At 55.6% G+C, this 23,303-nt stretch overlaps 4 protein-coding genes across 4 annotated transcripts; 3 read left to right on the forward strand and 1 right to left on the reverse strand.

Moving 5' to 3' along the window:
* The first annotated feature begins 1,292 nt into the window (after positions 1-1,292).
* Positions 1,293-4,559, forward strand: LOC34621043. Its single transcript, XM_026334525.1, has 6 exons — positions 1,293-1,670; positions 1,752-1,996; positions 2,891-3,204; positions 3,341-3,439; positions 3,570-3,612; positions 4,424-4,559. The coding sequence occupies exons 1-6, from the start codon at positions 1,293-1,295 to the stop codon at positions 4,557-4,559; spliced, it is 1,215 nt and encodes a 404-aa protein (XP_026190310.1).
* A 1,272-nt stretch (positions 4,560-5,831) lies between these two features.
* On the forward strand, positions 5,832-7,821 carry LOC34621042 (cyclin-dependent kinase 2). The gene is made up of 4 exons (XM_026334526.1): positions 5,832-6,746; positions 6,885-7,014; positions 7,167-7,266; positions 7,752-7,821. The coding sequence occupies exons 1-4, from the start codon at positions 5,832-5,834 to the stop codon at positions 7,819-7,821; spliced, it is 1,215 nt and encodes a 404-aa protein (XP_026190311.1).
* Positions 7,822-8,525: 704 nt separating this feature from the next.
* On the reverse strand, positions 8,526-10,394 carry LOC113146613. The gene is made up of 3 exons (XM_026334527.1): positions 9,540-10,394; positions 9,170-9,372; positions 8,526-8,946 (listed from the first exon to the last, which is right to left on the reverse strand). The coding sequence occupies exons 1-3, from the start codon at positions 10,392-10,394 to the stop codon at positions 8,526-8,528; spliced, it is 1,479 nt and encodes a 492-aa protein (XP_026190312.1).
* Positions 10,395-17,291: 6,897 nt separating this feature from the next.
* On the forward strand, positions 17,292-22,225 carry LOC34622552 (chromatin modification-related protein EAF1). Its single transcript, XM_026334528.1, has 4 exons — positions 17,292-17,933; positions 18,050-18,793; positions 18,878-19,853; positions 22,014-22,225. Exons 1-4 carry the CDS (start codon positions 17,292-17,294, stop codon positions 22,223-22,225), a joined length of 2,574 nt encoding a protein of 857 aa, XP_026190313.1.
* Positions 22,226-23,303: the final 1,078 nt, after the last annotated feature.

A 23,303-nucleotide genomic window follows, 5' to 3' on the forward strand; every position in this document is an offset into this window, starting at 1 on the left:
GCACCTTCCACGGGTATTGGCAGCATCTGCAGCGTTTCATCCAGCGTTGTGTCGCCTTCGTGAGTACTAGATGTTTTATTTTCCCACCCATGAGATGGACGCCTGGTGTGAATAGTGAACTGTCATTTACAGGATCTGTCTTACGTCCATCCACGCAGCTTCCTCGCCGATTGGGTGTACGGGCGGCTTCAGCCCCATATAACTTCCCCTCGAGGCAGTTCTTTGGTCATCATCATCATCATCTAGCCCCAGGTGCACTTAGCAAGTGGCATAAAATGTACTGCAGCCCTACATAGAGAACCGAGCGATTGCATATCGCTGGCGGTCTGCGGCTTTTAGGCAAGGGTTTCAGGATCTTCCTTTTTTGTGATTCCTGGAATGGGACGCCCTGCTTTTACCAGCGTTTAGGTAGTGATAAAATTCATGAACGTTCTATGAGCGCACTTGTAAATTGTGCTATGACGGCATCTATTCGTGGTTGAACGGCTTGCGTGTTACTGGATTTAAAATTTTTTTCTCATAGTTAACCGTTTCTCGCAGACAATTTCTATTTCTAAACATGAAATGGGGTTGGCACTTTTTTTTGCATCGTTCTGAGGGTGCAATTAGCTGCACACCGCGCCTTTCTTAGCACGCTGTACCCATAGGCCGCAATGCCTAGAAGCAAAGTGGTAGGGATCGTGAACGAGGGTTTGGCTCTTGAATATATACAAAAGGTAGCGTGCGTATAAGTGTGTAATTCATCTGTGGTCTGTGGATTTTCCATGTGGAGACCCGGGGAGAGACGAAACAGCTGTACTGCAGACCGTTACACCGAAATGTGCCACTGCAACAACATTCATTCCACATCTTATTGGTCCCTGGTGCATGGTGCAGTTTCGTGGTCAGATGAGGCATAAATAGCATGAGTGATTCTTTGGAATTAGCGCAATTAGGCAATAAATAGGACCCATGCGTCTGTCGGACCCGTCACCAACCACCGCCCCCCGTGATGTTGTTAGAGGTTGTAGTATGCATTTTGGATGAAATGTTTGACCAAAATCACTTCATAATTTGAAGTTAACATAATAATCGTGTGTCAAGCCTAAGAAGTGGTTGAATGCCGAGCTTACTAGACGTCATCTGCTGCAAGTCAGGTGGGTGAGGCGCTGCCGGTGCCGCAGCAATAGCTCAGGTAGCGTCAATCTGCAAAGATTCAATGTCCTACCACCACCCACAAATCTTCATCTTTTATGATTCCAGTCGCGTTTACCAGATTCCAACTCTCTACCCTGCTGAAGTGTGCAGACACCATGACCAACGCGGCAGAAGCAGAAGCTGCGGCAGCAGCAACAGGGCCTAGTCCCCTTGGCCAGTGGCCATGGAAACTCCCGGATTCCCCAGATCCTTCCTTATGGTCTGCTCAGGGGGAAGAACTGGAGCGTTTGTGTCTGGTAGAGAGGCAGACACATGCGAGACTTAAGAACCTGCGGTCTCTGCACACACCTGAGATCCAAGGTGACCTCGGGAGAGCAGCAGCAGAGCTCCTCAAACCCCAGTGCAAAACGATTGCTATTCTCGTCGGAAGCTGCACAAATACGAACATGTGGCCTCCCACTGACACTGATGGGCCAGGGGGGGCGTGTGCTCTCGCAGCAGCCCTTTGGAGGCTGCACAAACGCGTAATTATCGTAACAGGTACACTACCACTGGCCACACAAACCCTATGCCCTCGGGCCTTATGCCCTTGACTGTGAGCCCTTGTTCCATAGCCCGCTAATCTCAACCGAGGAGCCCTCAGTCCCCTAGTAGAAAGACGTGAAAAGCGTCGAGGAAACTTTGCAACGCGAGTTCACACTAAAGAGGATAGCGCCTTTCAACTTCAAGCCCAATATTTGGTCGCAGACGAAGTAAACGCACCCCAAGTGGTGCCAGCAGTAGAGGCTAGCCTTGTGTGGGCTCTTCATCGGCAGGCAACGGAGGAATGCGATAAAGTAAGCCGTCCTTCTGGATTGAGGTGTGCCTCCTTACCTCTTTCCACCCGCTTCTGCCCCCAAATAATATGTGTATACACATGCGCATGCATTTACACCCATCCGTTATTCTCATTCCCTCTTTTTCCTTCTCTGTATCTGTCTTGCAACATGTGACTCCTCCCCTGTCCCCACCGTGTTTGTTATGCCCATCTTTCTGCTCGTCCCACGCGCTCTCCCTGAGCCACCTGTACGGCCACTCGTCTTTCCCTTTGATCCTGCTTGACCCCCTTCTGGATGTCGATAGGGCGCCAGAGATGGGTATGCATACATATGGGTATATATGTATATATGCGTATATCCATGTACCTAGGACGCACACCTCGTTTGCCTGGCATTTTCAGAGATCTTCTCGCCCTCTCTACTCTTCTCCCATTAGGCTCTTCGTTCCTCTTGTATGCGCTTGGCCCTCCACATCTCTCTCTGACTCTCCCGCTGCATGCGCCTTTGCTTCTCTCCTTCAAACTCGCTTTTCTCTTATTTGCGGCGTCGTGGAGTGCTCTTAGCATCGCCTGGATATCAGAACCTTCTCGGTGAAGGCCCACGCAGGCGACTCGAACAGCCGAGAGATGAGAGCTCTCTTCACGGAGGCTGACCACATCATTAACGTCGGCAGGTAGGGCGACCTGCCGCGCGCGCCTCTGACGAAGGATTTCCTCTTGTAGGGAGGCCAGTTAGTGCTCACTGTAGTGCCTTCTTTGCCTGCCTTCGATCTACGCCGTAGCTCAAAAAATCGCCTCGCTCGGCACAGAGGTTCCTCTCGCCATTCGCCTACCCTCCTAGTGGCGCGTTTCTTACACCCCTCGGGCATCCCAAGCAAGCACACCCCTGCACCTGCTCTTTAGGACTTAAGGATTCGCGGGTTTGAGGATCTGCAGGCCTGGTCGCGGCAAGGAGGGCGAGTACTGGAGTCCTAGCTTGACGAGCACCACGCTGTGGCAGGCAGACTTCTCTCTGCTCTTCGAGTGGGCAGCTGAGCCAAATGTCGCCCAAAAGACTACAACCACCACCATCGGATGCTTGGGTACTCCCAATCTCACCCCAAAGCTCGAACTGCCGTCCAAAGAAACGGCGACTTGCCGATACTGTCTCTCTTGCAGAGGCAGACCTCCACAGCCTAAGCACTTGAGCCCCAGCTATAAAATCAATGCAGCACACCCCCTGGCTGTAAAATTAGTGCAGCACACCCCCAGCTATATAACTAATGCAGCGCCTTCCTAGCTATAAAACTAATGCAGCGCATTCCTAGCTATAAAATTAATGCAGCGCATTCCTAGCTACATAAATTGACGCATACCCCCATGTACTCAAAGGGCGCGTGCACTCAGGGAACGAACTCGGAATGGGGCGCATAAAGGAGGCCGTGAAGGAGAATGTTGAGGACGGCGAGTGGCTCGCCAATGATGCGCCCGCTGACTACACCATCAGTAAATGCAAAACCCTTTGTTCCTAAATAGCTCTGAAAATTTTTCTGCCTTGTCCAAGGGCCTGCCTTTTTCATAAAATGAACAAAAGCCAGCCCCCAACCCCATTGCAAATTTTTTGTCTGCTGACCAGTCGCGACAACTGCGAACTATGGCGCGTACGGCCTCACCACGATGCTGGCGTGGGCCGCCTACCTCAGCAGCGAGCAGCAGCAGCAGGAGGAAGAGGCATCAGACGAGATGGTGCTGCAGCAACAGGTAGAAGCGGTGGAACCGCTGCTGCCTCAGGTGTGGGACCAGGCTGCAATTCTTGCAACACTCGTAAAGGAAGGTAAATAAGAACACACACATGTACATATATACATATATATACCGCCTACGTTCTGGGAGCCTTCCGAAAACTTGAAGCTGCATCCCAAGAAGCGCCGAAGCTCCCATCCAACCATCTCCCCCCGAGCGTCTGACCGTGAAGCAGCACCTGCATCTATTGGCAGCGAATGCCATAAAATCTGGGGAGAGCATTGGCATGTGCGATTGTACAGCGGCACGATGCGGAGTTACCGCAAGGAGAGGGCCCTTCCTCTGTGGAATTCCTTCGGAAGAGGCTTGGCAAACCCTAACCGACATCTGTCGACCCCTTAGACGACACTTTGCACTCAAGGCCAGAAACGGTCTGCTGAGTCTTATGCCGCCGTTGTGGTTGCTGTTGCTGATGCTTTTGCTGTTGGTGTTGCTGTTGTGATGCTCTTGCTGTCGCTGTTGCTGTTGTGATGCTCCTGCTCCTGCTATTGCTGTTGCTGGGGGAAGAATGTGATACAGAAAGAGGAACCCGCAAAAGCGCATGTTGCTCCAGTTATCTTCATGCCTTTGGCAGCGTAGTGCTTTCTGCCACTGCAGCTGCTGCCGTTTGCTGCATTTTCCCCGTGCAGGTCCTAATGCCATGGATACAATGGAGCCTGTGGTTCCCAGAGGCGCTTGAGCCGTAAGCTATGAATTTAAGCCGCGCTTGTCGAAGCCGCATGCAGCAGCAGAGGCCGTAACGGAGAGGCCTCAACAGCGTTTCTGCATATGGGCTCTTGGTGTAACGGCAGCCCCTGCAGTGCCAGAAGCCGCAGCACTTTAGTCTTGGAACCAGATTCTTTCAGCCTTCAGCTGCTTGATGCTGCCTTTGTAGACTTTACATTTGCTATGCTGCTGGTGCGCCTGTGGCAGGCGACTGCTTTGCTGCTGTTGCTGCTGTTGGTGAGGCGGAAGCAGTTTGCTAGGGAGGGCGTATCCCTGCATAGCGATTGGAGGAAGCCGCACCTGCCCCTTGGACCAGATAAGTGTACCCTTCTTTAAGGCCTTTGCGAATCGGCGCCTGACTGGCAAGCGGCTGTAAAACTGCTGCAACAATGAGCGCGAGTTTATACTCCCTCCCAGCAACAAGCCCGACATGCGAAAAAGGCCCCTCAGTGCGCAGCACGTGGTAGACAGCGGCCGCGTGTGCATGGGCTGCACTCTCGTGTCTGACGTTGCCGCTAGGGGGGGATGAACTGCTGGCTCCCCAGGCAAGGGAAGAGGGGGGGCCCCTCGCCTAGCGGCCTCAGACCCCTGTCGGGTTAAAGGTGCTGCCTTTGTACCCCTCAAATGCCTCTCCGCCATCTGATGCAGCCGCATAGGTGTTGCCCAAAGGCGTGCACGAAGTGCTCGGAGCGGCATGGCGGGGAAAAGCCGCCTGCCCTTGCTCCTGGAGTTTTTTGCTGTATACTCCTGCCGCCCTTGCTGCTTGGCCCCTAGGGGCCCTTGGGCCTATCGGTCAGTGTGTACTTGTACTGCTACGATGGCGCATGCGCTGCTTTAAGGGATGCAGCCGCTAGGCGCAGCCGACAGGGTTTCAAAGTACTACAGAGGCCCCGCAGCAGCAGCAGCGGCACGAACTGCCATTATCACCTTTGGTGCCTTCTCGGCACAGCTTAACAAAAGAAGCTGGGCAGCAGGCTATACACTTGCACTGAATAGGAGCAGCTGCGGCTGAGCTGCCATGGTCGTGGCGCTGCAGCCCCCCACTCTGACCCCCAAAGGGGCTTCCTAGGATAGTTGAATGTGAATTCTGTTTATATGCATGCGAAAACGAAAATCCTGTATAGAGGTCACGGACAGCAAAGACTGTGGGCTGGTACAATAGGGCCGAAGGCTACTATGGAAAGCATAGCCCCACTGTATCCAGAGCCGAATCCTCCAACGCATGTGCTCCTCTGCAGCGTGTAGTGTGTGTTCCTATCGTTTCTAGATGATGAGGAGGTCCGAAACAGGCAGTGCTGCGCGGTGTGGACATACACTGCAACTCCAGGAGCCGCGTGCCTGCAGCAGCAACAACGAGCACGCGAGCACGGGCAAGCGATCCAGTGGCGTGATGACCAAAGAGGAGCCAGATTCAGCTGCTGTGACAGCAGCAGCTTCAGCTGAAACTGCCTTTATCCGAGGGGGCTCAGCTACGTCTGAAACTGCTGCGGATTCCACAGCAGTTTCGCTCAGCGCCTCCACCCCAGCAACTTCAACAAGCGTCTCTGCGGGGTCTGCCGCACAGGCCCTGAGAGCAGCAGCAGCACCAGCATCTGGAGCGACGGCTTTCGCGACAGCGGATCTACCCCAACAAGCTCCAGCACCGGCGAAGCGCTGCAAGACTGAAGCAGGTGATGTTGCCGTCGCCCCTTGTGATCAGGAGCAGCAGGAGCCTCCACAACAGCCAAACGGTAGGACCGCCGGGGGAGGTCGTTACTTGCTGGCAGACACGTTTCTAGGAGAAGGCACATACGGAAGAGTTGAAAGGGCGTGGGACGTGGTGCTGAAGCAGCATGTGGCTATCAAGCGCGTGAATTCGGCTGTCATCAACAGCAGCGCCGGCAGCAGCAGCAACAACAAACAGCTTTTGCGGCAGTGCGTGGGGCAGGTAGGCCTCCATTTCACAACTATTCGTGAACTGAAAGTTATGCGCGAGCTGCAGCCCCCTAAAGGCCATCTTTATCCGCAGCAAGAGGAGGAGGAGCAGCAGCACTTGATGGGCTTGTTGGACGTGTTTACCGAGCACGGCTGCATTTGCCTTGTCATGGAAGAGATGCGAGGTGACTTGCGGCGGATTCTGGATAGCAAGACACGCCTGTCGGAGGCGCACATCAAGTGTATCGTCTTGCAGCTGCTGCAGGCCCTTCACAGGCTGCACAAGCACTACCTGCTGCACCGCGATATATCGCCCGCTAACATTTTTGTAGCAGAGGGGGGGATCTGCAAGCTGGCAGACTTTGGCCTCTCGAGAGCCTTCGGTGCCGTCGCTACACCTGCCGCCGCTGCTGCCCTCGCAAGGGCGCAGCAGCGGCAACGCGAACGCAAGCAGCAGCAGCAGCAGCAACAGCAGCAGCAGCAGCAACAACAGCAACAGCAGCAGCAACAACAGATCATTGGAAGCAAGCGAGAACTGATGACGGCGAAAGTTGTCACGCTGTGGTATAGGGCTCCTGAGTTGCTGTGGGGTGCAGACCGATACGGAGATAAGGCAGACACATGGAGTGTAGGATGCATTCTGTATGAACTCCTTACAGGTTTGTTGTTGATGCTCCGTAGATGAAACGGATGCTCGTGAAGGGGAGGCGGCTGTCGCAAAGACTGCAGTTCTGAGACGGACTGAAACTGACTTGTCTCCTGTATCTGTGTGCCATTGCTTTTGTGAATGCGGCGGCTGTTGCCGCTGCAGGCCGAGCTCTCTTTCCAGGTGCAAACGATGTCGATCAACTATGCCGTATTTTTTCCCTCCTGGGAACCCCCCAGGCTGCACCCCCCCCCTCGCCAGCGCAGCAGCCGTTGCAGGGGAGTAGTGGCGGCAGCAACAGCAACAACGGCGGGAAAAACTCGGGAGCCTCAGCAGCAACACCAGCACCGACGACTCCAGCAACAACCCCCCCAGCTACCTCTCTGCCCCTCTGGCCGAATGTCGACTCGCTGCCTTCTTACTTCGCCTTCTCGGCAGTGCCCCCGAAGGGTCTGAAGCAGTTGCTGCCGTTCAGCAGCAGCAGCAGCATCCATCTGTTGCAGCAGCTGCTGCAGCTGGATCCGAACAAGCGTATTTCGGCTTCTGACGCCCTACAGCACAAGTGGTTCAAAGACAGTCCATTGCCTTGCCAGCCTCATGAACTGCCCTTTGACTTCCTTAAGGCCAAGGCCAAACACTAAGACACACCTGTCGCTGCCGCCTCAAGCTCTCCCGCATGCGTGCAACGGCAGCGGCAGTCGTTCACGAGCTAACCCTGTTTTTCTGTTTGTACACGGTGCACACCGCCAGCGCTCCTTCTGTAGCAGCTGGCACTCTCAGGCCCCCAGCGGAAAGAGGCTACGAGGGGTTAAATAAGTAGAGTTCGTCTTTTTTTCGCGCGTTTCCCGCGTGCTACTGGCGTGCGTAGGCTCTAGGGCTTCCTTCACGAAGCAGAGTTAGATACGCCCATCTTGCCCTCGCCTTCCTGTTGCTTTCAAAAATTCATAGGTGGAGAGGGTATGGTAGCAGTAGAGAGCCGCCTGCTTGTGGCCCACCTCATCTCTCACGCGTCAAAACGTTAGACTGCCTCCGGCATCCCAGCTTCACGACCGCTTAGATGGGCGAAGTCAACAATGGCAATGGCTGACTGACTGCCAGCTGCGCCTATTTCAAGCCTAGACCGTCGCCTCCCTCTGCATGCTCCAGTCCCCTGTGCCCTTAGCGCGCCGGCGGCCTCTGCCGCGACACCAGTGGCCACTTGGATTGCAGCAGAGCGGAGGAGGGGTACCCCAAGGCAACCTCGTCGAGAGGAAACAACGCGTCGCAATTCCATTCAAACCAACCCCAGCACCTGCGTGACTGAACCGTGTGCATGCAAGGGCCTCCACCGTCCTGGTTCTCGCTCGCTACCTCTGCTTCGCCCCCACCTACCTCCCTTCCCTTCTCCCCCTTCAGTTCCATCCCCTCTCGCTACCGCCGTCTCAGCAGATTGCCACCTCCCCCCTGGCCCCCTACCTGCAACCCCACCGCAATTTCATGTATGTGTCACGTTGTTGCCCGTGAGCGTCTTAGCCTAGTCTCTCCCTAGCCTGCTTGCCTCCACCCTATTCGAAGAGCCTCAGTCTTTTGGCCTCTCGCATTGACCCCTCCACCTCGCTTAGCTAGACCCCCCTTCACGCCTCTGAGGCGCTCTGATTCGCATGCACCGCTCCGTCGCTCTACCTCCGCAGACTGCCCTTCTCTTCCTATGGCTCTGACTTTGCATACACTCACGTCTCCATCGACCTTAACCATCAGCTCTCTATTGCTCTGCACGTCTATCCGCTGTTTTTGTCTGCCTTTCCTCCCCTGCCACGCCGTTCTGCTAAGCCAACAGCATGAACGTGAACCCCAGGGCCCAACAGGGGGCCTCATAACATTGCAACAGGCCCAGGGGAACTGAGGGAAAGCAGCTACCCCAGCAGCTGCTGCTGCAGCTGCTCTTGCAAGCCACCCCAGTTTACGACTGGAGCGCCACAGGGCACCCTCACCCGGCTAAGACTGCGATGCTGCTGGAGCAGCACACACACAACACGAGCAGCCGCCGCCGCTCAGGCAGAACAGAAAAGCGGTCAAACGCACATGCAAAGGCGAGGAAGGAAACGGGGGGAGAAAGAGAGCCTCCCACGAAGGGAGCGGCCCCCAACCTGTTGGTGCTATTGCTGCCCTTCGTGTACTACTGAAGCAACTTCCCATCAGCGGCACCGCCCCTTCTGTGCGAGGTGGTGGAGAGGCCGGTAAAGCCAGTATCCGCTGCTGCAGGCGTGCTGTTCATACTGCTGCTGCACTTGTTCTCGGAAGCGGCCACGCGCCTCCTCCCCTGCACTGACTGCTGCTGCACACCCACCCTTGCGTCGTGGCGAGCTGCGAAGGAAGGCTGTTCGCAAGCCTCCTCAGCCCCATAGGAACCGCTGTTTCCGCGCCGCTGGAAACTCTCTGCAAAGCCACTTCTCGAGAACAAGCGCGCGTCACCAGCAACTGCCGAACGTTGGGCACGCTCTGCTACTCGCTCCCGCTGCTGTCTCTGTCCACATCCTTCGCAGCAGCGGCAGCGGCGGCGGCAGCAGCAGCCCTACTGGCATCCGGTCCCAACTCGACCCCCACAGCGAAATCGGAAGCTCCGCATGCACCGCAGCTGATGTAGTCCCCAAACTTGCTGCCACGCGCCTCCACCTGCCCACACTGCAGACACCGCAACAGGTGCAACCGGTCTAGCCTCGCTGCTGCGCGCTTTCGCTTTCTGCTGCTGCGGGGGGGGGGGCCTGCGGAGGCTGCTAGTGACGTCCCTTCCCCCTCTTCCCCCCCGCTCCACCGAGTTCGCCCCTTGAACGGCACCAAACGCAGCACGCGCCGTCCGTGGGAGTCCAACTCGCCCGCTGCTGCTGCCGCTGCCGCTGCTGCTGCTGCTGCTGCGCCCCGCCCTGCTGCGGCAGCAGCTGCCGCAGCTGCAATGGCGGAGGGGGCCCCCTGGGAAGACGGCTGCTGCTGCAGCTTGCACTGCAGCAACACCAAATCCCTGAGCTCCTCTGGCGACAGCCGAGAGGCCAACTGATACAAAGGGCTGCAGTACTGGGAGTCAGGGGGCCCCTCAGAGACACCAGGGCCTAGGGGGCCCCCCGCAACCACAGGAGCCCCCAAAGGGGGGCCTATCGACTGCGAAAGATACGGATAAATTCGCGCTCCAGAACGTGGACGTGCTACACGAAGGGCCCCCGCCGCCACCGCCGCTGCAGTTGCTGTCCCTGCTGCTGCTGCTGCTGCTGCTGCTGCTGCTGCTGCTGCTGCTGCTGCTGCTGCTGCTGCTGCGTGGGGGGCCGCAACAGATAGCTCGTCGCCACTGCCATCCGAAAGGGCCCCAAGGGGCCCCCTCTGCCGCCCCACCCGCTGGCCGAAGCGTCCCGCAGGGGGCTGCATGCTCTGGCCCTCACGGGACGGTGGCAGCAGCAACAGCCAGTAGCTGCTGCTGCTGCTGCAGCTCCTGCGGCAGCGAAGAAGGCTCTGCACCGGCGGCAGCTCGACCTCCTGCGCGTGCAGCGGAGGCTCTCTCTCGTCTCTGTCGTGCAATAGATGCTGCTGCACTGCTGCTGCTGCACTGCTGCTGCTGTCAGCGCTGCTGCTGTCGCGGGGGTCGGTGTCGCGGCTTCTCTATCTGGAGGGGACAACCCTGCGGGGGATGCAGGGAGCCGCACAACTCGAAGTCGAGAAAGAGGCAAAAGCCTCTTGGCGTGTAAAACGGTTTGAGAAAAGCGGCAGCTTGAGGCTTACCGTAGCGCGGCTGCTGGTGCTCCTCCGACGGCCGTCCCTTGCACCAAGAAGCCCCTTTCACGCTACACCGCCAACAAGAAGTTGCTACAGGCGTTGCCACAGATGAAACGGAGGAGCTCGATCAAGGAGGCCCGCAGCACAGCACACCAGCAGACGCAGCCACGGATGCTCCTGCTGCTGCTGCTGCTGCTGCTGCTGCACCCGGCCGCGTATCGTGCGGTGGACAAGGCGGCAGCGAGAAGCACAGGGCCCACAGGTGAATAATATGCTTATTGGGGCCAAACAATGCTACGGAGAAAGGGACAGCAGCACCCTTCTGCAGTGTATGCCCTCCGCTGCTGCTGTTGCGCGCTGCTGGGGTGCCGCCGCAGCAGCAGCGTGGACTGCCGCTGCTATTGCCGCTGTACGCCACAATCTCGCCCTTTCTACTGAGCTTGAAAGGATTTAAAACCGTAAACCCTAAACAATTAACTCGAAAGCACTGCTCGCCTGCGAAGGGATGCTGCCTGCTGCAGCAGCTGCTGCTGGAAGAGCGCGCAGCCGATCCTGCAGCGGCAGCCCCCTACGCAGAGGGAGGCTGCTTCCACAAAAGCGGAAGCAAAGTATAGGAAGTTGCAGTAGCCGCAAGTGCTACATCTCATGTGGTGTATCACTTTGCACCATAGTGAAAAAGGCTATTGGCGGACTTCTTACTGCTACTCCGAACCCTCATGATGTCCAACGGGGCCCGTGGGGGCCCCCAAGGGGGCCCCCACGATGAGAGTACTGCCAGAACACACACACGAGGGGAATCCCGTGTGTATGACTTATCATTATGGCCCCTCGGTGTGTGTGCTGTACAGAGTAGGCCTCCAGTGGGGAGTTTGGTAGAGCTTTCTCGTTCAGGCTGCCCTTCCGGTATCGTTCAGGCATATCGGGCCGCTTGCGTGCTGGTGTACATTCTATACGATAGTCTCGTTGCTGCTCAACAAGATTGTGTGGACGTGCAGAGCCTCAACAGTGTCAGTATTTGTGGCTGCCTCTGGAGCTTATGCGCACCAAAAAGCATTCTTTTAACGGGCAAAGCTACACTTCAACACGTTCAACTAAAGTAGTTATCGCCACCTACAAACTAGCAAGCCATTACCTATTTCGTTTATTTGCATCTTATCTCTTGCACATTTCTGTCAGGACACTACAAGATGAAGCAATGTTATGTACTTGTGTGTTAGATGCTATGGTACAACTACTTGTGAATGCTTGGAGTGCCTAGAGGGTACAGCTGTGCCCAGCCGACCTAAACCTATCACCTGTATGTTGAGAGCCCTAAGAAAGGTGATTGGGGGAAGCAGGATGCTCTTTTATGAGTTACCCAGCAATTACAGTTAAATTTTGTATCAAGTGTGGGATATGGTGCCTCCTTACGTACAACATCATAAAGAGTTACCTTTGCTAGCAGTGTGAGGTTGGCGTAGCTGTCAACTTCCATTCGGTGGCCGTAAATGAAGCGGGTTGTCAGGTCTCGCTATGACATGTGTCTGGTTTCAGTCACGTTGGTTGCTGCTTCACCAATCTAATGTTCTTCGGCAACAGGCTCAGGAAGAAAGTTATCGGGCAGTGGAAGGGGACTCTCGTTCACCCGCTGTTTGAGTGGCCGAGGCCGACCTGCAGTCCGATGTGTATGCAGTAGCTTTATAGCTGGTAGAAAAGCATGATTTATTAGCCGATAAAACGCTGATGAACGCATCCATGAGCTTAGGCCGGTCAGAAAAGTAAGACAGTCGTAGAAAAAGGCAAGTTGCGAAGAATTTAAGAGACAGTTGGAGAGCTCATTGGATTTCTAGCTCCCAGACAAATAGAAACAAGTGCTCCTTGTGGCACATATATTGGACGAAGAACTATAATGGTGCCAACATTCATATGCCTCCAGATGTCGATCTATTGATAGATTCTCTGACTGTAGCTTCCTCGTTTCCTCCAAAGCTTGCTGTCAAGCCAATTTGCATACACTCACAAAGAATTTGGTGTGCTTGCATGATCACTGCAATTCAAACTTTCATACAAGCCCTCACACATTGGTTTCTGCCAAGATCAGGTCAACAGCAAGCTTTGCGAAAAACGAGAAAGCTGCAGAGGGGGAACCCATCAATAGATCAAAATCTTGAGGTATATAATACTTTCTTTCTCAAGGGCCACAACGTAGACGAGCAGCTAGTTTATCAGTGGATCACCTCGCGCCTGCCCGAATTGTCACGTCGGGTGCTCGCAATGTAGGCAACAATGGTGTGATTTCAAAACAAACCCCTACCAATAGAGCTTTTACAAATGGTGCATTATTTGAGTTTTAAGGAGCAAACATGCTCAACTCTTGCCTCTCGCTAAGAAAGAGTAGTTACATTGGGGTCTTTGGACACCTGGATGCCAAGGCCGCGTCAGCTGCCCTATGCCTGCAGCTTTTGGCGGACGATTAGAGAAAGCTAGACGGAACCTAGTCTTATAAGCAGCTCCGGGCATCCCCTCAAAGACACACATGCTTCAATAACGGGAGATTGAGCCACATAATTCAAGGATGGAAGTGCAGGCAGAAATCCAAAGAAGTTGACAACGGCACTGGGCTGAGTGGAAGGAGGCTTCTTGGCAAGCATAAAAGGCACACCAGAAAAGCAGAAGTGCCCTCACCCACGAGGCGGTGCAATGAAGGGGAACGCAGAAGTTCGAGCCGCAGTTGGGGACCCACCACGGGTCTGTTGTATGCGGATGCAAATGTCACGTTGCCGGCCAAGAACTGGTGGCTGTAAATGACACTGGATGTGACGTGCGTCTGTTTTCCGAGGAGAATGCGCATAAATGCACCCTCGAAGTTTACTCGTGATCGCAGTGCCTAAGACTTCGGTTTGTTGGCGGGCGACCGAACGCAAGGATTGGCAAGGCAGTGCCGGTTAAATGCTCTCTCAAGCGCGAGTTGGGTTTTGTCAGCGCGCTCAGGAACTTCTTTGTTGGACCCGTACACCATGACGTAATGCAAGACATGCCATGAATGACTCAATAAAAGATGCCTGTGTGGCCACAGCTGCGCCCTACGGGAATTACTGTGTAACAAAACGCCAGGAAAAAACAACTTCTGGTCCCCCCAAGAATGCGCATCTCATCTGTGGTGAGCGCGGTAGAGCCGGTGCTTCACCAAGGTAAGGCAGAGTCTTTGTGCGGACAGCAAAGCAGCGCAGTTGGATAATCGTCAAAGCACGCATCCTCCCTTACTTACTCGGCAACTGGTTTTTAGTAGATAATTCGATTGGCCTTCTATCCAAAGTCCAGCAATAATGCCCACTGTCAAGGAGACTTTCGCGAATATGCTAAAAAACGACGGGCTTTCAGCAGACTCGCATCTTTCAGCCGTCCAACGCATCGCATTAATAAGTGGACCTCCAGTCAGTCTTATAATAAGTAGAACGTCATCGGAAGCACCAACAGCATGGAGCAGAGGTCGAGCAACAATCGGATGCTTTCTTGAAAATGGCTCAGTGTAGGAATCGGCCAATGATTTGGGACAGAAGCGGGTGTGTAAGCTGAAAACGGACATAAGATGGCAAGTTTGCGCTAGCTTTAGGCTCTTGAACAGGAGGACTATAGGAAATAATGCACAGTCTAACAGTTTACTCGGTATCTGAGTCTGTGGACTCTTTTTCAAATCCTCATTTACCCAGATGACGGGCATCACCTAGGTGCTCCACACTTGCATCGTCAAACTAGAGTATACAGGTATGCCATTGGCATTTAATCCCAGTTGAACTACAACGATACGTCAGCATACATTTTATGAACATACCGAGGAGGGCGGATAAATGTTTCCATGGACGGTTTTTTCCACTGCGGCCAAAACATTTGAAAGCATCTTCGGCACCTACGGCGTCCACTGCAGCTGTTGAGGGACAAGAAGTGATAAGTAAAAACATAAAAGGTGCTCTTTTTCATTAAACCAATTGCCTATTAGGAAATCGACTTTTCCCATAGGAACCAAGCCACATCCAGCGAAAAAATTGATCCAATCAAGGAGCGGCATTTACCGTCATGCAATCCCATAAACTTCAAAATCTGCAATACATTTTTTTGCTTCTTTAAGCTGTAATTTTGTTTCTGAGCTTTCTAGGATCGCTTCTCATTTGATTGATGTAGTTGAAGAAACACGGTCTGTGGCCCGAGCAGAGCAGGCTGACTCCGCAGCAAGAACTCTCGTTGCCCACCGTCCCCTGCAGCAGTACTCGCTATCAATGATTGTAGGTCCCATCTCTTCCGAACAGCCCATGCTAGTGACAAAGAGTTGATTGCTTTCCTAAAAGGCTACTGGCTTAAAATCACACTTTTAATTTTGGCTTTATTCGCTTCATCGAAACCAAGTAGCCATCTTTTTTGCGGCACCAAGAACTCCATGTAGTGTGATGGGGCGAGAAAAATGCCAACACTACGTTTATTGGTGACACATTACTGCCCAACCCAGCCAGCAGCTTTTATCTACCTAAAGAAGAGTTTCCAAGGACTGTTAGGGTCCCAAAGTTGTTTGTTGCTATGGGTGCATCCTGCAGTACGAATATACAATGAACTATGCAAACAGCATCAACGCGGTTGCCAACTTGCTCTCGCGACGCCTCTGACCCACGATTTCCATCGAATACGCGTGCGTCTGCTTCTGACACATAAAGATTTTTCCAAGATGAAGAGTGGCAAAAGAGATAGGCACTACCGCGTTGAGGACGCATGTGTGGCTCAAGGCAAACCGGGAACTCCGTCCCTTGCAGAGTCCGACTTCGCTTGGCAGTGCTTCCATGCGCAAAGTACAATCCTATGATTTGAGGGGCCATAGGGAAATTCATTCTGCAGTAAAAACCCCCCCCATACTTTTTAGTGCCTTAGGATGCGTCATGCTGCAGATAAGTATGCATTATCATGCCCAAATTTTCAGCAGATGAAGCCGTGCAATTTTCCTGAATTCTAAACTTTTCAAAGCCTTCCGATCCCTGAAAAGCTTATCAGGATGCCCACACATTTCAGCGCTCGGACGGCAGCGAGCCATGGCCCCACCGCGTCATATTGGCTTGGCCTCCCGCTCGCTATTGAGTAGTGTGCTTGTGTTTCCTCTTCGTTTATTTCGCTCATGTCGTTCATGCACATGTCGGTATTTCTCTTTTGTACAGTGTTCGCGCTTTTGACTGGCTATTTGGGGTTGCGATAGTGCAGGACCCCTTCCGCTACCCTGCAGATTGTTAATCTCCAAGGTGAAGTCCTCGACATGAGATGGCGTGTTTCGAAATGGGCGACCAAGGTGCAGCGGTCCAAGCTCCACATAAGCACTTTCTACTATACCAGCGTATTAATTGAGGATTAGGGAGGAACTGACTTATTGCTCCGGCTATTGGAATACCTTATTCATTTTCGAGTAGCTTTCAATCAATAAACAAGACAAAAGATCGTGCGCGTGTGCGCGAGATGCTGTGTGCAACTATCTGTGAATGCTCGCACTGCTTCAGGTGCAGCAACGTGCATCCTAGGTGTCCTTCTCGTGCGCATGTCACGGAAATATGCGGGATATGGGCAAGGGAAGGAAATAGGCTTCGCTGAAGAACCACAAAATGGCTTTCTATCAAGTTTGCATTGAATCTGGAGTGCAGCGTCTCCCTACAGACCTTAGATGTAACGCTAGAATATACATACGCCAGGATCGACGCACTTCAGCTGGGTGCTGGTAAAGCTGGAAAGTGTGTTTCTCTGCTGCATTTGGCTACGATACAGTGGGCAGTTGCATACACGCGGCTACGCATTGCGGACTTCCGGTGCCAAAGCTCCTCCGGTTGAGCGCATTCACACACACATCGACTGCTGGTGAAAGCTGGTAACGAACCGCACTTCAAGAGGAAGGGGCGCAAAAGGGAGGGGGCAAAGAAGCAATTCGGACCAAGGAAGTCAGAGGAGAAGTGAATCACGAGCTTTGGGGAAGATCAGGATGGATCGTGGCGAGACCCATGGCTAGGAGCCAGGCACTAGCAAGGCGGAAGATTCCAGGTCAGAAAGATTAGACTGCCTCTGATGATGATGCAATTACGTGTGCTAAGGAAATAGAAAGGATATCCCTGTGTATTGCAGCTGCTTCCTTCCTACGCCTGAGGCAGGTTCCCCTCTTAGGGGCCCTGCAGCAGCACAGGGGGCCCCGTGTGGGTGGGGGCCTCTCGGCAAAGGGGGCCCCCCTTCCCGCACGTGTTTTTGTCCTTTTTGACGGTTTGTTGGTGGCACATAAGTATCGTTTTCCATTAAAAAGGGGCTTTTAAAGTGCGCTGTAGAGTTGAGGATGCGCTTTCGCTGGCTTTGCGTTGGCAAGCGCGCTAGCCCGCGCTGAATGCTGCCAGGACCCTGCAGTCGATCTTCTTGCTGATTGGAGGCGGGGGAGTTAAATGTCAAGGTGGGGGCCCCTGCTTCTGCTTGATGCTTTTCGAACCTCCGCCGAGCTGCCCAGCAAGTACGCCTATGGCAAAGTCTTCGAATTAAGAGTTACGAAGTTTGGGGGTAGCGGTCGCAAGAATGCAGACCAAAAGGCAGCGCCTTCGGGGGGAGGAGGATCCCGTCGCTGGTGCTTCCAGCAGCCACGGCTCCTTGGCAGCAGCAGCAGCTGCTGCTGCTGAGGGTCCGTACCCAGTGAACTTGTGCCTTCCCCCCATTACGCTGCGCTCCTCGCAGCAGCAGCAGCAGCAGCAGGCGCGACTTTTGGCAGTTGCAGGCGCTCAGCTGCCCGTGCCTCCTCTGCCCCAAGTGCTCTCCGTTCCTGCATTTCTGCGTGCCAGGGAGGCCGAAGTGGGGGCCTTGCTGCAACAACTGCAGCAGCTACCGAATCGCTACCAGGAGCAGCGCCAGCAGCAGCAGCAGCATCAGCGGCGACATCGGCAGCAGCTGCAGCAGCAGCAGCAAAGGAGGAAGAAACAAGCTCTGCAAGCGGGGTCAGCCAACGCAGGGGGCGCATCAGTTTCAGCGGCGGGGGGAGGATTCGATGCAGCAGCAACGGCAGATGCAGGAGCTGCACCCACCACAAGAACTGGCCCCTGCCGCCGTTCCTTCCAGAAGCTGCCGATCAGCATGCGACGTCGCTGCATGTCTTATACTCCCTACAGAGTTCCCCGCAGACGGCGAGGACCGATCCTCAGCGAAATGGCGAAGACACCTCCAAAGGTAATCAGATCCCTTTTTATCCCCTGTTCTAGCGAGCTCTCCTCCGTCCTTGCGGCAGGCTGCCGCGCAGCGCGTTTTTTCAGACGCTCACCTCGTGTGTTCTCCCGCTACTGCAGCCCTCCTCCCGTCGCACGCGCCGACAGCAGCGGAAGCCAGCACTGCTGCTTCTCCAGCGAGCAGCGGTAGCTCGCGGCAGCTCGCCGCCGTCGCCGAAGGTGCGATGGCTGCAGACGCACATGTTCTTTGCGCGGCGCTTCCGACAACAGCCGCTGTGGGGCTTCAGCCTCCCTGTGCATCCCACGCAGCGCATGCAGCGGAAGCTGCTGCGCATGGCTAGCCAGCTAGCCACGGCGCATGACGCCTCTTACCTCGCAACCTTCGAGCTGCGGGGGCCTATCGTGCTGCTTCTCCTGCTGTTACGCCGCTGCGGAGCAGACGCTGCTCTCCTCGCCAGCAAGGCGATTCGGGCGGGAGCTCAGCAAGGCCAGATGCTGCTGCTGCAGCAGCAGCCTCCTCCAGCTCAGCCCGCAGTCGTGGCTCCCTGCGACTTCCTTTTCGGCGCTGCATGCGCAGGCGAAGCTGCCAGGATTCTCTGGGTGACTGTACACCCCGCAGCAGCCGCTGCAGCAGGCGCCGTGCTTGCTGCAGCGACAGATGCAGTTCGGCCTGCAGGCTGCTCCTGCGCCTCGACTCCACCCGACGTGGGCGTCAGAGGGGCGGCAACAGCCAACGCAACGTCGGTGAAAACAGCGGGAGACTGTGCATGCGGAGTCGGGGTCGCTCTTCAGCAGATTCACAACTTAGCGCGGTTCGAACTGCGGGGGCCTAAGGCACTGCGAGCCTTGAGCCTCGCGCTGAAGGTGCAGCGTCCAGCAGCTGTTGCGCCTGCAGGAGCAGCAGCAGCCTCGCTAGCAGGTGCGCACGCCTGCTATCTGTTGTGGAAGGCGCTTGTGCAGCACGAACTGCTGCATGGCAGTGCGCCTCGACTCCCCGGGGGAGTCGTCCTCCCTCTAGAGGCTGCGTTGCCTCCTCTGCTAGGGCCGTTTCCCCCTCGATCGCGGCGGCTGCTGCGGCGTGCAGCAGCAGCTGCTGCTGCAGCAGCAGGAGGAGCAGGAGGAGCAGCAGCAGGAGGAGCAGCGCCTACGGCGGCTCTCGCCGCTGCTGTTGCAGCAGGAAGAGCTCTGCCTCCCCCAGCGACCTCGCGTCTGTTTTCCGATGCAGATCGCGCGGCTGCTGCTGCTGCAGTTCCTTGGAGAGTCGCCACACGCAGCAGAAGGAGGCCTGAGCTCCGTGCGCTGCTGCAGCGGCTGCAGCAACGGCATCTGCAATTGCAGCTGCAGAGCCAACAGGAACGCAAGCCGAAAGAGAGGCAGCAGCAGAAAGAGCAGCAGCAGAAAGAGCAGCAGCAGAAACAGCAGCAGAAACAGCCTACTGCCGTGGGCCGTTTACCCGTGACAGCAAACACCCACCGACCGGCGGGAGCGGCGACACCAGCTACAGCGGCAGCAGAAACAGCAGCAGCAGCTGCTGCTGCTGCTTCTGCTGCAGCTCTCGCAGATGAAGAAGACTTAGGCCTTCCTCTCTCTCCTATCGTGATGACCAATACGGAGCCGGGAGCTGCGGCAGCTGCGGCAGCAGCGGCAGCAGCAGCTGCTGCTGCTGCTGCCATCGCCGCTGCTGCAGTTGGTGCCGATCCTGCGGCAGCAGCTGCTGCTGTTGCTGCTGCAGATTTACCTGGCGGCGCAGCGTCTCTCTCGGCTGCCGCTTCTGCAGGCTTCCAGTCACCAGCGTTTCCAGCGAACGGCACTCGCGTTCCTGTGCTGCTGATTGCGCGTGGTGGCTTTCTTTCTCGAGGTTTGCCTTCCTTTAGAGGCGGCGTCTCAAAGGCTTCCTTGGAGGGGTCGCATTGCTACACCGGAAGTACCAGTGGGAACTGCAACAGCGGCAGCAGTCGAGGCGCCAGCGGCTTTGACTTGCTGCTTCCAGCAGGTGCTGGCGCTGCGAGGCTGTTCACTCTCCTGTGTCGCTACGGCGTCTGTCCTGTAGGCTACAGAGATCGGCGGAAGCTGCTTCTGGAAAGCAGCGGCAGCGGCAGCAGCGACTTCCCCTTCGGCTTCCCAGATACTGCCGCAGGGGTCCATGCAGCGCTGTGTTGTGCTTGGCAGCAGGAACTGTTGCACCGACGCAAGCCGCCAGAGCGGCGCTGCAACTTCGCAGCAGTTGCATCGCGTTGCCCCTTCCTGCCCCTTTGGCGACTGCTGCAGCACCAGCCGCTGCAGCAGCAGTCGCTGATGCTGCCGCAGCGTGGCTCGAGCGCGACGCCGGAAGAGTCTCTGCTGGTGCAGCAGGCAGTGCTGGTTGCAGCCAGCAAGCAGCAGCAACAGCAGCAGAAGCAGCAGCAAATGCGGCGGCTGTATGGCCCTTCCTGCTTCCTGCCGCATCGGCTGCTCCCTCTGCTACTGCCCCCGCTGCAGTCCAACAAGCGCGAGATGAAGCGCCAACCTCTAAAGAAGCAGGATCCTCTGCTCCCGCCACTCCCAGTTCCCCCCGCGAACCTGCTGCAGCTGCTGCCGCCTCTCCTCGTGCCCCCCCCAGCAGTCCGTATGTTCCCAGCGCAGTGGCTGCGGCTCACGCTGCTCCTTCAGCAGCTGCAGCAGCGGGAGGAAGAGCAGCTGCAGGTGCTGGAAGGCGTTCTGCAGGCTGCCCGTAGAGACAAGAGTTGGAGCCCCCTAGACGAGCTGCCTCTGGTGTTCCTTTGGGCACTCCAGCAGCTGCTGCACCCCTCACGGCGAGCATCGAAGAGCTCCAACAGAGCAGACGCTGCCGTCGCGGCTGCTACAGCCTATTTGGCAGACAGGGGAGCCCTCCTCCCTGTGCAGCTGGAGATCCACGAGAGAGGCGTCCCTCTGGAGCTGTGTCACATCTACGCGCTGACCGCTGGAGACTTCAAGCTTTTCTTCGAAGGTACGAGCCGAAGAGCGCCCGTGTATTCAAGACGCCTCTGCTTCGTCGTTGTAAGTCGGTGAGCTCCTGAAATCAGACACAGTGGCTCGCAAAAGGATTTGCGGGGTGCGGTGTGACGTGCGCCGCAGCGTACCCCCCCACGCCGTTTGCGAAAGGCAGCCAAAGGGGATCTGCGTCTGTACCGCACCTAAAACCCGCCTTTTGTCCCCTGCAGCTCAGCAGCAGCGACACGAGCGGCGGCAGTGGCAGCAGTGTCGGCTTGGCTGTACACTTGGAAGAGCCTCTTCACCGCACGCAGCGGCGAGGCTGCCTGCGGCGGAAACTGGAAGCGGCCTCACACAAGGGGAAAGCGCGTCGCAAGACTGTCTCAACAGCGGAGCGCTCTGAGCTCCTAGAGGGTGCCCTTTCCCCCAAGACGTCCTCCTTTGATGCATGTAGGCCCCTCGTAGGCTTTGTCACGGCTGGAGGTAAGTTTCGGCAGAGTTAACTTCGCGCTGCTGCTGAATCTGTGCAATTGAGAACCTTTTTATGCCGTCCGAAAAAACCTTCTCGCCAGTCAGCCTCGCCGCTGTGTGTTGTTCGAAGCTCTTTGTGCTTCCTGGGGTCTCCAGCTCCGCCAGGGGCTCTCTGTATAGACACCTGAAGCTACTCTTGCATCGCCGTGGTTTCGTGCATTTCTTCTTTTGCTCATTTTGTAGCGCACTCTGTGTCGTCGTGGTACTGTGTGAAGGTTTCGAGTATCTGACACTAGTTGTGGGCCCTTTGCATGTTTGTTTGAACGCTTCCGTTTTGCCTCGATCTGAGTTTGGGCATGTATCTGAGTGCGCGTTTGTGTGTGTATGTACACACATGTGAGTGAGTGCATTCCTGCTCTCTGTGCGAATCATCATGGCACGCCGTCTGCATGCGTATTTGTTATTTATTTCGTGTATTGGGTGGCTTAGCTGCAGTGCCTTGTTCCTTCAGTTGATTCGCTTTGGAGTCGACGTTGCCTCTTCCTCTTCTCTGCATGGGGGGTTCATCTGTCTGACGCCGCTGGTCTGCAGATCGAGTGCCTTCTACTTGGGGTGTGGAACGAAGTGCCTGGCTCACTTTTGTGTGTGTATGTGTGATTAGTCTGGCTTCGGGTTGGGGTGTGTTGGCTGGTGGGGTTTGCTCGATTTGGCATGCATGCATGTGCGCGCGCTTGTGGAGGAACTGCTGCTGCAGGGCATTCCTTTTGCAGAGGCCTCGGCTGGGCGCGTGGTCTTGTGTCAGCCTCCGCCTTCTTGCAAGCAGTGCAACAACAACTTCAGACCCTTGTGGAGGGTCCGTTTGCATGCCCTTAAAGCCCCAAAAATTTCTCCCAAAGGCTTCAGCTGGGCGCAAGAGTATGCATCATCAACCGGGCTCTTTTTTCTCGAAGCACCACACAAACTCTGCATGGCTCCTCGTCTAGAAATATGCATGTACGCACGCGTTCAGGTCCGTTGCCGTGGGGGCCCTCTGCATGCGCCGGAGCTGCGAATCTCCGCATCCTGTTCTTCACGAGGAATCCAAGAGAAACGACTTACAGACCAGGTAGAGCGGGATAAAAGTTAGCGGCCGATGCGTGAGGTGCTCTTCTGCGGGAGCTAGGGGCTGCTAAACCCCCCTGAGACTCGTGACAGGCGTACATACCACGTGATGGTGTAACGTTCGTAGGCTGTTGTGCTCCCTTTGCGCGATGCACAGCTTGGGCGACCTTCGTGCTAGAATGAATCTCCTTGAAACAAGAAGGGACTACGACACAACAGCAGCTCCAGTGCAGAGCCAAACCTGCAACAACAGCAGCAGTCTGCTGCTGCTGTCGGGGTTATCTTCTTAGCACTCCGGCGCATGGCACATTTTGCGATCCGCGCGTGCTCCGCCCGAGTTGAACTGCTCTTGAAATTTCGTCTTTTATTTAGATTCAAAACCCCGATCGTTTTTATAAAAGTTCGCCATTCATTCCTGCCCCTTGTCTTCCCCTTGCTCCCAGCACCTCCGCACCACTGACCGATGAGTCGTAGCAGTTGCGGTAACGCCAGTAAGCGGCAACAGGAGCACCTCCTCTCAGCAACGTCATTCTGCACTTATAAAAAGGCTGGTCGATTCACAAGACCTACCAATACTGCTCTATGTCTAAACGTATCTCGTAGCCCATTCTTCTTCACTGTGTGGCCACTCGGTGCCGGTAAAGTCTCTACACACATTCCCCGCGGTGGGGCCCCCTCCCTCTCTCCTTACACCAACACGGGGGACCATCCTACTGGGCGACTCCTCCAAAGAGCCGCCTCCAGAGGACCCCCCTCAGTCCCCCTGCAGTTCGCTGCGCGCCACACCAACAATGGAGGGGGTGACAAATTTTCGCTGCTCTTAAATCACAATGCGTGCTTCGAGTTCATG

The sequence above is a fragment of the Cyclospora cayetanensis genome, unplaced genomic scaffold, assembly GCF_002999335.1.
Source record: "Cyclospora cayetanensis isolate NF1_C8 unplaced genomic scaffold, CcayRef3 CcayRef3_contig_44, whole genome shotgun sequence".
NCBI classification, from domain to species: domain Eukaryota; phylum Apicomplexa; class Conoidasida; order Eucoccidiorida; family Eimeriidae; genus Cyclospora; species Cyclospora cayetanensis.

What these genes read in the sequence shown, in the direction of transcription:
- LOC34621043 (XM_026334525.1), top strand. Translation starts at nt 1,293, where the DNA reads ATGACCAACGCGGCAGAAGCAGAAGCTGCGGCAGCAGCAACAGGGCCT. An exon ending in AGCCGTCCTTCTGGATTGAG is followed by an intron (nt 1,997 to 2,890) that starts GTGTGCCTCCTT and finishes GAGGATCTGCAG; the next exon opens with GCCTGGTCGCGGCAAGGAGG. An exon ending in GCCCGCTGACTACACCATCA is followed by an intron (nt 3,440 to 3,569) that starts GTAAATGCAAAA and finishes TCTGCTGACCAG; the next exon opens with TCGCGACAACTGCGAACTAT.
- LOC34621042 (XM_026334526.1), top strand. Translation starts at nt 5,832, where the DNA reads ATGACCAAAGAGGAGCCAGATTCAGCTGCTGTGACAGCAGCAGCTTCA. An exon ending in CGAGAGCCTTCGGTGCCGTC is followed by an intron (nt 6,747 to 6,884) that starts GCTACACCTGCC and finishes ATTGGAAGCAAG; the next exon opens with CGAGAACTGATGACGGCGAA. An exon ending in TCTGTATGAACTCCTTACAG is followed by an intron (nt 7,015 to 7,166) that starts GTTTGTTGTTGA and finishes TTGCCGCTGCAG; the next exon opens with GCCGAGCTCTCTTTCCAGGT.
- LOC113146613 (XM_026334527.1), bottom strand. Translation starts at nt 10,394, where the DNA reads ATGCAGCCCCCTGCGGGACGCTTCGGCCAGCGGGTGGGGCGGCAGAGG. An exon ending in CCAGTAGGGCTGCTGCTGCC is followed by an intron (nt 9,373 to 9,539) that starts GCCGCCGCTGCC and finishes TATGGGGCTGAG; the next exon opens with GAGGCTTGCGAACAGCCTTC. An exon ending in GGCGGTGCCGCTGATGGGAA is followed by an intron (nt 8,947 to 9,169) that starts GTTGCTTCAGTA and finishes GTGGCGCTCCAG; the next exon opens with TCGTAAACTGGGGTGGCTTG.
- LOC34622552 (XM_026334528.1), top strand. Translation starts at nt 17,292, where the DNA reads ATGCAGACCAAAAGGCAGCGCCTTCGGGGGGAGGAGGATCCCGTCGCT. An exon ending in TGGCGAAGACACCTCCAAAG is followed by an intron (nt 17,934 to 18,049) that starts GTAATCAGATCC and finishes CCGCTACTGCAG; the next exon opens with CCCTCCTCCCGTCGCACGCG. An exon ending in CCTTGAGCCTCGCGCTGAAG is followed by an intron (nt 18,794 to 18,877) that starts GTGCAGCGTCCA and finishes CTGTTGTGGAAG; the next exon opens with GCGCTTGTGCAGCACGAACT.